Source organism: Miniopterus schreibersii, assembly GCF_964146895.1.
Source record: "Miniopterus schreibersii genome assembly, chromosome: 13".
In the NCBI taxonomy this organism is placed as follows: Eukaryota; Metazoa; Chordata; class Mammalia; order Chiroptera; family Miniopteridae; genus Miniopterus; species Miniopterus schreibersii.
In genome coordinates this window covers 2,601,868-2,614,688 of record NC_138113.1, presented here as the reverse complement: position 1 = coordinate 2,614,688, position 12,821 = coordinate 2,601,868, and the positions used below count along the sequence as shown (strand labels likewise).

The 12,821-nt window shown below is 47.9% G+C and overlaps 1 protein-coding gene across 3 annotated transcripts in view; it reads right to left on the bottom strand.

Annotated features, from left to right (window-relative positions):
* Positions 1-674: 674 nt before the first annotated feature.
* Positions 675-12,821, bottom strand: part of TAF1B (TATA-box binding protein associated factor, RNA polymerase I subunit B) — a 47,810-nt gene continuing 35,663 nt past the window's right edge. For 2 of the 3 annotated variants that reach the window (XM_081157167.1, XM_081157169.1), the window contains 4 exons: positions 12,200-12,290; positions 7,590-7,660; positions 6,889-7,111; positions 4,412-4,868 (listed from right to left, as the gene is read on the bottom strand). In XM_081157167.1, coding sequence (XP_081013293.1) covers positions 4,667-4,868; positions 6,889-7,111; positions 7,590-7,660; positions 12,200-12,290 — 587 coding nt within the window. In that variant the 3' untranslated portion in view covers positions 4,412-4,666. Of the gene's footprint in view, positions 1,153-4,411; positions 4,869-6,888; positions 7,112-7,589; positions 7,661-12,199; positions 12,291-12,821 lie in introns of those variants that run through there. The other variant, XM_081157168.1, reaches the window with a different exon arrangement.

Genomic DNA, 12,821 nt, shown 5'->3' with positions numbered 1-12,821 from the left:
AGCTGCGCACCCGGCCCTTCAGAAAGCAGGGCCGGGCAGGCGGCTCACCAAGGACGCGAGGGACGGGGCCTGCGGAGCCTCCGATGAGCCCGGGCGGTGCGGGGAACCAACGAGCCTCGCCGCAGGTTAGGGGCGGGGTGTCCCAGGCCCTTCCCCGCTGGCGTGTTGCCTATATGGTTTATCTTTGTGAATTCTATTTCTCACTCGAGGCCTCGTGTTTCTTAGCCTGAGAACCTCCCACCCGGCCCCGGGTGTACACACACACACACACACACAACTAAATCATGGCCCAGCACTCACACCGCTCGACCTGGGGGCCGGGGACATCAGCGCACACGTGGTCAAGGCCACAGGGAGGTGGATGCTGTGTGCTTTGGGATGAGGGATTCTGCCTGGGGGCCGAGGGGGAAGGGGCAGAGATGGCCTTTGGGCAGGGCCACAGAGGGAGGCTATGGGCTCTCCTGAGAGCCGGGGGGGGGGGGGGGGGGTACATTTCCCACGGAGAGTACAGCACAGGCAAAGGCCCTGAGGTTGAGGTGGCTCGGCTTGTTCAGGAGCCCCTTGCCTGTGATGACGGAGCAGGGGGAGGGGAGGGGACTCTCTCATGGACCCTCCCCACCCCCAGGCCAAGCCATTGGCTGTAGGCAGCCTGGAGCCAAGGGAGGATTCTGAGCCTCACGGTGTTATTAGATCTATTTTTGGAAAATACCTGACAGAGGAATGACACAGGCTTGGGAAGGAGAGAGGGCTTTTGAGCCGCAGGAGAGAGGCGAGGGCCTCGGCCGGGCAGCAACCATGTCTAGAGGACTGGAGACCCGCCAGGGAGGAACCCGGTTATGGGCCTGTCAGGGTGAGTGACGGATGAGATGCTCCAGGTGACAGGTAGGGAGGGGCTGGCGATTGATAGTGTGGGTGATGAGGGGGATGGTGCGTAATGAGACGGACAGGTGTGGGTGGAGGTGTGGGTGGAGCTGTGGGTGGAGGTGTGACGTACTCTGGTCACAGATGCCCATGTCTGCCCCGTCCTAGCAGCACTGGGGTTCTTCATTCCAAACTGGCACCACCAGGGGCTCCGGTCTTTGGGAGGCTGGAAGCTGGTGGAAACCACAGGTGCCGGAGCTGGGCTGCCTGGGACAGATCGTCTCAGTGTCCCTGTGTGTGAAATAATAGAGAACCGCATCACAGGGTCGATCGCTCAGAGGGTAAAGAGGCGATACACGTCGGGCGCTCGGCACAGCACTGGCACGTGAGCACTGTCTAGGTACTCGGGAAGGCCGTGGGCATGCCAGGGGCAACGTTATGCCCATTTCCCTCCTTCTGCTTGAAAACTGCTCCAGTTTGATCCACAGCGATGTGGAAGGCAGCCAGCCAAGTCCATTCATTGAACAGCAATCACAGGCCTGCAGTAACTGATAAGAAAGTAGGGCCCGGCCGGGCGTGGCTCAGCGGTTGAGCATCAATCTAGGATCCAGGAGATCGGGGATCGATTCCCGGTCAGGGCACAGGCCCAGGTTGCAGCTCGATCCCCAGTCGGGGGCGTGCAGGAGGCAGCCGATCAATGACGACTCATTATTGACGTTTCTATATCTCTTCCCCTCTCTCTGAAATCAATAACGATATATTAAAAAAAAAAGTAGGAAGCTTTTTGTAATTTCCCCCTTTGTACATCATTGCTATCATCAGAAACGCTCGTTGGACATCTGTGGGATGTAGGGTTCCATACGGAGCCGCGAGAAGCGGCCCCCAGTCTCCGAGGCTCACTGCCAGTTAGGGAAGCAGGACACAAGCCTAGGTCATCTGCGCGAAACTCGAGGCGAGTGCTGAGGAATCGAAGGACTGCGGGAGGAGCTGGGCAGCCCCACCCTCTGTGCCTGGGGGCGGGAGTGGGGGCCATGTGGTAGAGGGCAGACTCGGAGGCCACCCCACCCACTCGGGTCCTCAAGCCTGGGTGACGAGGGGAGTCCCCAGCGGCAAAGTGTTCAGGAGAATCACCCCGATTCTGACGCAGGTCCCTGGAGAAACTGGATAGACAGCGAGGAGCAGAGGGGCGGACAGGTGCATTGTGTTTTGGCGGAATTGACAGCAGCCCTGGGGAGTGGGAGAGGCGGCCCTGCCCCGGGCCCCAGGCCCCGGGCGAGGGCCTGCCTAGGGGACAAGGGGCCCCAGGCAGGGGAGGCCTTCCCAGGGAGACTGGTATTCTGGTGTGAATGTCTAAGCAGAGAAAGGTAAAAATAAGTGAACACGTTTCATAATATTTTCTTGACCTCTAACATGGGAAAGAATATATTTCTACTTTTCACCCTGAACGTTTGAAAACCCAGGGACCACCTTTCTCACTGCACGTGAGGCTTATCCACTTAATCTGAATTAACATGGAAAATGGTGACAAACGTCATTACATTTAAGTGAGGTTTTAGCTTAAAAATTCCTTTGGGAATATCGGTGAGTCACCCAGTTCAACGCAAATATCCACAAATCATGCACCAATTGCTCCAGAAGGAAATGACTGTTGCAGAAGGGCAGGAGGCCACGTGAGCCGAAATACCAGGTCCTTAATTTATAAAGTCAATGAAAGACTCTTTTGTGAGCTCTTCTCAGGTCCTGGAGCATTATCAGTGAGTCTGGCGCTAAAATCACTTTATGCTTAAATACTTCACAAGGGCACAGGACACGGGAAACATAACCTGAGAGCTTCCTGAAAACATTTTGTGGGAGACTTAACTCTGTGGATTCACTCAGCTTTCAAGAAGGCGGAGGCACCTTAAACTTAAGGATCATCGGCTCTGCGCTCAAGATAAACACGCAACAGAACACTCCCAGGACCTTTACAGCAGCCACTCTCTGGAAACTACTCGGGCTTCCCGAAGGCTCAGGGAGAAGGCTCCTCTCTAAGTGATGCACCTTTCGGCGGAGATATGTGTCGGGTTGAGTTAATACCGATTTTTTCTTCTAGGTGGCTTTGTGCCAATGGAAGAAGAAAACAACAAACCACACCCAGAGATAACAAAGAGCTGTAGACACCCCCAGCCTGGGCGCCCCTCCTTTCTTTGGGCGTGAAAAGGCTCCGCTCCTGTGCGGCGATGACAGGCTGGCCGCCCCCTGGGAGCAATAAGGCCCCGGCGCATCGCCTGTCCGCCACCATCACACCTGCGTAATGCCCACTGACCTGATGGGAAAGCAGCCAAGCTGGCAGGCAGGGGCCGCGCCCAGACTCGGCCTAAAGAAACCTGCTTTTTTTTTAAGGATTAAGAGAGAGAAAAACCCAACAAAACTATGTTCAAAATGTATGAGATTTCCCTGCAGGTTAATGAGGTATTTGGGACAATGTTCTGTACTCTCCTGGGAAAAGGCTCTCATTGTACATTCATGGATTTCAGTTTGTTTTTCAATTAAAAAAATTTAAAAGCTTTCGTTTTAACCTGTGACCAAACCTTTCATTGCACAGTTGTAGGTAGACCTATCTAGCTACGTTCAATGAGAAAACATGTAAAACATTCAAGACAAGACAGGTGCATAGTAAATGTGTTTTGCACCCGTGTTTTCTGTGATGTTCGGATGATCCAAGTTTGATGCTAAGACACTACCACCGCGAAACTTAACTCAGTTTCTGCACATAACGCTGTGTTTGCATGGCCATGGCTGAGACAAATCACTCAGAGACAGGAAGCAATTTAAAGACGTCCCCCCCCAGCTGTACCTGCCTCGTTCTACTTCAGCCCCGTAAGCCTGATTTCCCGCTATTTCAATAGTTACTGGATCTGAGACCATGTGAAATCTCACTGGGTTTCATTTCCCTTTAGGGTGGTCACTTAAGTGGTGAAATTACGTTTCACTGCAGTGGTACAGAACTTAATTTAAAAAAACAAAATAAGATTTGTTCATAAAAGAGATTCCATCCAAATCAACAATATCACAAGTCGCTCAACTGGCCACATAATGTATCCCCCCGGGGGGACCTTCAACACAGGTTTTGTTTCTTTCCTGCGTGGGCTGAGCACCCTACCATGTTTTTTGGCCTGGGCTTTGTAGCTCCTTTCCCAGAAAGCCATCTTCTCAGATCTCTTGCTCAGCTTGTCATTTTCCTACTGCTCAAAAAGAGTTATTGATCCATTAAGGAAATTATTCCTTCAAATGCTACAACATCACTTTCCAGGTTCTCAATTCCCTTTGACTTTGTAGCCCCAATTTCAGTCTTTGCCTTTGGCCTCCGGTTTCCAGGCGAGCTTAGAGAGTCCTTCTCTGCTCCAAGATCACCAAAGCTTCACCCTGTTTTCCTCCAATACTTGTAAAAGATCAGAATGTTTTAATCTTTGATCCACATGGGATTTACTTTGGGGCATAAAGAGTAAGGAAGTGATCTAGTTTAAAAAGTAAATTTAGCTCTAAAATACAATAAATACAAATGTCTGGATACCATTTATGTAACATTGTTTTAATTTTCTCAAAGAATATTTATAATTAAAAAAATTCAAAGCTCACTTGTTTTCCAATATACATTCTCTAAGCACAATCGATACAGATATGTAACATATGTACGCACATCTGTCTATGAACAGATACATGTGCAAAAAATTCTTTCCCACAATTCTCTGGAATGTTATATTACAATGCGACGTTACTGTCACTATTAAAATACTTTCCCAAGAAGGCCCCGAGCTTGTTTTTCTCATTGTCTCACTTTCCTGGACCTTGAAGATTTCTTTTTCGCTATACTGTATTTTGTTTTAAAAAGTCTCTTTTCGATTAAGCTCACTTCTTCGTGGAGGAAGCAGGTCTCTGTTCTTAGCAGGAAGGAGAAGAGGTTGAGTATAAACTGGTAAGTCAGGGAGAAGTTGGACTCCTCATAGGTGGTCACATGTTTGCAATAGCTGCAGGAAGGAGAGGGGAGCTGGTATCTTTAAGTGGCCACTAAAAGTGTGCACACCCATCCCTCGAACATCCCCCAAATACCTGAACAAGTATATATGCTTAGGCTTAACAGTTATCTGAGCTGAAAGGAAACTTGGAACAATCTGGTAAAACTGCTTAACTTCACAAAGGAAAGAACTTCAGCACCGCCCCTCGCCCCCATGCAAGAGACGCACTCGTGGCACTGGAGCCCAGGGGTCCTGCCACTCCAGGGGGACCTCACTTCTTACCGTCATTCAAGGCAAACAGAAGCACACAGGGAGAGATTCTGGACCCATTTTTAAAACAAACACATGAAAACAAATACTCCCCCACGGCCGCCCAAAATAAGACGCCAGACTTGATCCTGTAGCATTCAGCCCTGTACGTATTATAGGAAGAGTTCACACAGCAATTTCACTTGTTTTAAAGTAGTAGAACCTGAACCTGATCAAGTCTCTGACGACCACCCACCCTCTTACTCTAACTGCCAGCCTCTGACTAACCCCACCGACGCCGAGGCACAGGCAGTCCGGGGACATGGGGCTGTGACGCCGACTACACGGAGGGGGAGGCTGCACAGGGCGCATGACCTGGGTCACTCAGCAGGTGAACTGCAGGGGGGAGGGAGAGAAGGGAGGGATTTACGAACTAAACCACTTACGGGTGTCGCAGGGACTTACAACGTATGGATCTCATTTAGATTTTGAGGTATTTTAAAAAGTCCACGACAATCGGGAAAACCTAAAAAGTAACTGCATGTTTGATAATATTAAAGAATTATTATTAGTTTATGTCTGATTAGTGGTATTATGGCTTTGCTTTAAAAATGTGTATTTTCTTAATCCTCACCGAAGGATGCGTTTTTACTGATTTGAGGGGGGGAGAGGGAGGGAGAGAAACACCGATTGGTTGTCTCCCACACAAGCTGCAGGGTATGTGCCCTGACCTCAAATCGAACCCAAGACCCTTTTGTGAGCAGGAAGACGCCCCAACCAACCGAGCCACACCGGCCAGCAAGCTTTAAAAAGACTTTGCTGTTTGGAATCTGCTTCCAAACAGCCTGGGTGGAGGGTGGAGGGTGGAGGGTGGAGGGTGGAGGACTGAGGTGGGGCTTTGGTGGAGCAAGTCCAGCCTTGTTGGCAAAGGCTGAGGGACAGGCACAGTCTCCTATTCTCTCTACTTTTGAATAAAGTTGAAATTTTCCATAATAAAAAGTTTAAAGATCAGCATGACACCCTGTTTCTACAATTAGGAAACAGGCCGAAGAGATGGTCAGTAGCTTGCCCACAACCAGCAGGTGGCGGGGCTGGGGCTGTGCAGCTGGGCTCACTGGCGCGGCCTCTGAACCGGGAACAGCCCACATTCAAGTTCTGTGTCAATGAGGGAATGAGATTCGTAGAGACTTTTCGCAGTGAGAAGTCTTCACAACCTAACACCTTTCCAGCCTTACTGGGATATTACTGGCATATACCGTAACTTTTAAGTGCACAGCGTGATGATCTGATGCCTCGGCAGACTGTGAAATGACAGTCACAGGCTGCTCAACACCTCCACCCCAACCTCTTCAGCGAGACTCGACGGGTAATTCCGATTTTCTTTCTTTATGTTTTTTAAAAGAATGTTTTTATTTTTTTTCTATTTTAGGGAGAGGAAGGGAAGGAGAGAGAGAGAAACATCCCTTGGCTGCCTCCTGCACGCCCCTCCTGGGAATGGAGCCTGAAACCCTGATTGGGAATTGAACTGGTGACCTCCTGGTTCATGGGTCTACAGTCATCCACTGAGCCACACCGGAGTCGGAATTAGCTGGGCTAATTCCGATTTTCTTGATTATAAAGCTCACATTCTTCTATTTCTAACAAACAACCTACCTGGCTCTCATTACAGCCAACTCCTTTAAATTATATGTGACTATTTTTAATCAGAAAAGACTACTACTTCAGGGCAAACTGGAGATTTTATTGTGTTTTCTACCCTTTGATTTCTGGAAGTGTCACTCACCTTTTACAGAACTTCTGTGTACTAAGCCAGTATAGTGAGTTCAAGGTGGTCAGCGACTGGCCTTTCTTCTGCAGGATCCCCTGGAGGCTGTGTCCATGGAAACACATTCTACCTGCGTCTTCTTCAGCCCAGTTGAACTGAAAACTCGAAGGGCTTTTTTTGGCAGGAGCTGGTGTTGAATCCACCAGTGAGCTAAACTGTTTCTGTAGATTCACCACCATTTCTGGAAACGGAGGGAATGAAGTAAAACCCAATGTTAAATCCCAATAAAGTCTGTAGTTCACATGGACCAAGGTTGGCTTCTTAATATGACAAATGCACCATGAATAACACTAGGGAAACTGCTTAAAAAAGACTGAAATGGTAAATTTTATGTTATATATATTTTACCACATTTAAAAAAACGAGTAAGACAACCTCATGGCAATTCTCCAAACAGAGAGTTCTGTAAGCGATAGGAATAGGGGATTTTGGGCGGGAGGAGCCTCAGCCCTGTGTGCAGTAAGGGCAGCTCCCGCCGCAGCTCCTGGGAGACTCCTTAGAGGCTGGGCCCGGGGACGGGCCTGGGGACGGGCCTGGGGACGGGCGCCGAACGCTCCCGCAGGGAGGCATGACTCGTGCGTTCCCGTCTCCAGCCAGGACACCGAGCTCCTCTACAACTGCGATGCGACCTGGCACTAATACGGGACACCAGCACCCACCTCTTCTTTTATACACCACTGACTTGTCGATGGAGGAGTGGTAGAGTGGCTTTTCGCTTTTCCACACGTACCTGTATGAGGGAGGAAAACAGTTGGAGCAGGATGAGAAGACATGGACCTAAACCCATTTCAGAGAAGCTTCTCTGAAGCAGTGTCTGAAATCCTGAAATTCGGGGTAAAAGCTCTGGCTTAGAAGGATCTACTGACACCCGCCTACCGAGCAGCGCGCGGGCAGTGGGCAGGCGCCCGGGAGCGGGGAGCAAGCCCGCAGCGCGGTGCGCCCCTCCCGGGAGCGCCTGGGTAAGACGCCGCGAAGCCGCTGCTGGCCACATAAGACGCTGTGAAGCCACTGCTGGCCACACCCGACGTGGCCCTGCTCCCCTCTGCAGCAGTCCAGAGTGAAGCGCTAGGAAACCACTGCTTCTCCTCGCCTTTGCCCACCTGCCTTGGTGCTGAGAATACGTTAGTGGCTCTGATTCTGAGACGCAGACGAAGTCAACAGTAAGTGCCAGTCTCCTGTCATTTCACGCCTGGAAGTCAGTCCGTCCCTGGCGGGAACGAGGAGACATCTGATTCCAGCACCACGCAGTCCGAATGGTCCCTGCACGACTTAACCTGTCTTCACCCAGGAGCCCGGCCAGGCGGAGCTCCCACGAACACTGATGCTGCACTGAGGCACCCAACACACCTAACGCCCCCCCACCCCTGAGCAAAGACCAAGAGCACGCGGGCCCTTCCAGAAGGGGTGACCAGCCGTCACGAGGAAGGGCAGCGACAGGCTGTTTCTAGTTCTAGTGGCCTTGCTGAACCTGGCCAAGCAGCTGCTGCTCTGGGACAAAGAGAACACTTACAGTTCACTTCTAGTCTCATTTTTATTACCTCAAAGTTTCCTAAAGTGGAACGATTTTCCTATTTTACAGAAAAAAGAACTGCTGTCTGTCTGATCCCAGGCCACTTTCTTAGTTTGAAAGGTGGTGTGGCAATCGGGAGAGGCCTGAATCAGAGGACCTGGCTCGACCACTTCCTAGGTGTGACCGTGTGTGACTCATACAGGACAGATCTGGAGGCTCTCAGAGGCTGGGACTGTCTCACCTTCTTTATGTCTCAGATGTCGGCAGTGAATGGCATACTATGGTAAAGACTCATTTAAATAATTGTTGAATAAATGAACAAACGAATTCAACATCTCTAAATCTGTCTACCTCTACAGGGTCGCTGGGAGGAAAAATTAAGATAATGCGAATAACGGTTCTTTAAATCCCATACAATTGTTAGAAGTAATTGTTATCCAGTGCTTGACAAGGGTCTGGCTAGCAGACACTCAAGAAATATCTGTGGAGCCCTGGCCGGTTTGGCTCAGTGGTTAGAGAATCGGCCCCTGGACTGAAGGGTCCCAGGGTCAATTCCGGCCAAGGGCACGTCCCTCGGCTGCAGGCTTGATGCCTGGCCCTGGTTGGCGTGCACAAGCAGGAGGCAACCAGTCGATGTGTCTCTCACATCAGTGTTCCCCTCCCTTCCTCTCTCTCTGAAAAGCAATGGAAAAAAATACCCTCAGGTGAGGATTTAAAAAAAAAAAAAAAAAAAATCTGTGGATTTTCTACCAAAAAAAGCTGATAAGGAATAGAAAGTCAGAAGTTTATATATATATTTTAAGTTTATAGTATTCAATAATGGGTAATTTTCGCCATTTTTTTCAATGCTGGGAAAGAAAATGCATATAAGTTAAACATTTTAGTAATATTAGGATAGCAAATGATCATTTTAACCAATTTAAGAATGGAGATTTTCTCAAGGATTTCAAAAAGACTGGATCAGATCAGTAAAATCCTGACTTTATATAAAACAAAGACGTTACTTTTCATTCTGACTTCTTGCGGTGATTTACAATATTAGGAACAGAACTGAACCGTCTCTGACCATCAGGGAGCAGTAGGATGTAATCAGTTAACAGGTGGTGGTCTTCCTGAAAGTTACGTGTGAACTGAATTAGTGAGCCACCCACATCTAAAACAGACAGCTTGTCACTTACCCCCACGGTAAATTAGTTTGTGATTCTTTCAAATACCTTTTTTGTTATTTCTTTTCTTAAGTAATATAAATAACAACATATTCAAGGTAAAAAAAATCTCAAATAATAAAGAAGTTCCCTAAACGAAATAGTTCTAATCCCAATCTCTGGATAAACCCACTACTAAAAATTCCTTGTGAACAGCTAATGTAGACAGATTTTCTTTTGCATTTATAACAAAATGCCTGCATAGGTGCAGAGGATGCTACAGTCAAGGAGGTGTTATCAGTTCCCTGGGGTCACATGCCAAGAATATGGGAAAAACAATGTAAAATAACAACACTCTATTTATAGTTGTTCAGAATTTACTTTCTTACCTCTTTCCTAAACTACAAAAGCTACAAAAAACAGAGACCCAACAATGTCCTAATGTTTCCTAAGGGTGCCACAGAGTCCTGTGTGTTGTGGAAATGAGGGTGTCACTTCACAGTGTTCACCGTGTGCAGTGCAGTCCTGCTGGCTGTGACACAGACGGCCTGTAACCACCATGATTAACACAGAGCAGTCCCGTCACTCTCCAACTCTCACGTCTTGTCAGTCAGCCCTGCTCCCAAACCCCCAACCTCAGATCTCCAGCAACCACTGGCCTGGCTTTCTGTCCCCAGTTTAGCCTTTTCCAGAAAGTCAGATAAATGGAGTCGCACCATACGTAACCTTTCGAGTCTTTCACTCAGCACAATGCCTTCAAATTCACACACAGTGTTGGGTGTATCAGGAGCCTGTTCCTTCGTTTCCAGTGTAGACACACTACAGTTCATTCATCCATCCACCAGCTGGAGGGCGTCTGGGATGTGGCCAGTTTGGGGCCATTGTGAATGAAGCCATGATAAACACTTGTATATCGACTTTTGTGTGAAATTGTTTTAATTTCATCTGGGTAAATATCTAGAAGTGAAAACTATTGAGCAGTATAGTGAGTGCATGTTTAGCTTTATGAGAAACAGCCAGGCTTCCCTAAGTGCCTATACCATTTTCACTCCCCCAGCTGCACGGTCGGTTTCTGTTGGTTTTGTTTTTTCGCTATTCTGATTGGTGTGGGATGGTATCCCTCGTCTTTTGATCTGCATTTCCCTACTGACAGCGCCGAGCATCATTTCATGGGCTACCCATACATCTTCTTTGGTGAAGGATCTGTTAGAATCTTTTGCCCATTTAAAAAATTGGGTTGTTTTCTCACTGTATGAGAATTCTTTATATATTCTAGATAGAAATCTTTTATCAGCTACGTAATTTGCACATAATGTCTCCCAGCCAGTGGCTTCCCATTCTTCTAACAGTGTCTTTGGAAGAGCAGTAGCTCTTTTTTCTAGTAAAGTCCTATCTGTCTTTTTCTTCTCTGGATCCCACTTAATAACTTCCACCCTGACACATGGAAGATGTTGTCCAGAGAACAGAAAGAAAAATTAGAAACTGATGCCAGTGACATGGGTGGAGTGGGTGGAAACAGACATAGTAACGTGTTCAGGGCTTCAAGCCCAAAGGCTGCCAGCGGCGATTCCCACGCTACCTCACCCACCCCACAGCGTCTACTCTATGATGGGGGATCTGGGTAATGGACCCTTTGAAGGATCCCTTCCTGGGGCCAGTGTCTTCCAGGGAAATAACCAGAAACCCAGTGACTAAAGACATTTCCTCTCCACAAGGAAGGGGAGAAGCCGGCTCCTGGGTGTCCACTGCAGAACCATCCACCTCCCACCTCGTCTCCTCTGTCATCGCGCATCGAGCACCAATGGTGAGAAACTGTGACTCTCCTCCCTTCTGACAAGGACCCTCTTCTCCACTGTGCTTTATTCAACCCTGGACGTCTGTTTCCCATTTTAAATCTCTCAAATTTAGAGGAAAAAATCTAGTTCTATCTGTAAAACTTGAAATTTAGTTCTTAAACATAAAGCAGACATTATTATTCTTATTTATGAGAAAGTTGGAACTGGATGGATTATGTAACTACTTTGAGCAACCTTGGTTTTACTCAAAGGGTTTAAATTATTTGACAAACGAGTATTATTATAAATTTACCTAAAACATAGAGAGATTAACTTTTTCTTCAGTCTCACAGAGACTCCAAGTTCTAAAAACAGAGGAAACTGCTCAAATCAGCAATCAGGAGAAATATGGTCTATATTATATAAGACATAGTATCTGAACATTTATGAGCAAACTAAGTTTCGTTGCTTGGAGGGGGGGAGGTGAAGGAACTTGCCCGGTCACAGCGAGAGGCTGCGCTACAGGCAGGACCCGAGCCCAGCACAAGTCTATGCTCCTTCCACTTCCCCGCAATGGACCTGCATCTGAATGCGTCAGTCAAACAGTGAGGCCGACTAATTAAATACGCTCCCTTTCTGCTTTCCTTTGTTTTGATTTTTATAAGGATCTTTACTTTAGGAGAACATTCCAATTAAAGAAAAAAGTTCACTGGAAAATAGTGGCTGACATTTCCAGAAAAAATGCTGATGAGTCTATACTGGTGAACTTCCTTCTTCAAATGTAATGTAACAGGCCTGGAAATAAGCAGGTGAATCTAAAACTGGAAGAGATTACATACTTTGCCCTGGCTTCCTCCCATTTCTGTTTTTTCTCATCAAAAGATTTCTTCATAACCTGGTACCATTTTCTGAAATCAAACCATGGCTTCTCTGGAAAAAAAAAGAAAAGAAAGAAATCCATGATTATTAACCAAATAAGTCACATTATAATAATATACATTGCCCATCTGAATCTTCATTCGTTGACATAACTAAACATTCATCTAAGAGCCCTTGGAAATTACAGATGAAGTCGCTTCTCCGGACTCTCACATGACTCCTGAATCAGCCACTCCCTCCTCTGAGCTTCTACCGATATCACGGCCCCAACCAGATGATGCCGAAACTGTCCTTTTCTGTGTCTGTTTCTCCTAGATTTGACTATTTACCTCCTCGAGAACAGGAGACATACTTGTTTGTCGCCACACAATCAGGCCCCTCCTCCCAACGCAGCACCCCGCAGAGCCGGCACACATGCCCGTGCCTGAGGTGACCAAGGTAAGGGGAGGCGGTAACACGTGTGAAATGGCACCAGAGTAGCTGAGCCCAGGCTCCAGCATTGTCAGCTCCTGCCCCTGCTCCTCCTGCTCGAATCCAAATCCAGAGCCTCTAGGGCTGAGTGAGAAAGTGGCTCACCGACAG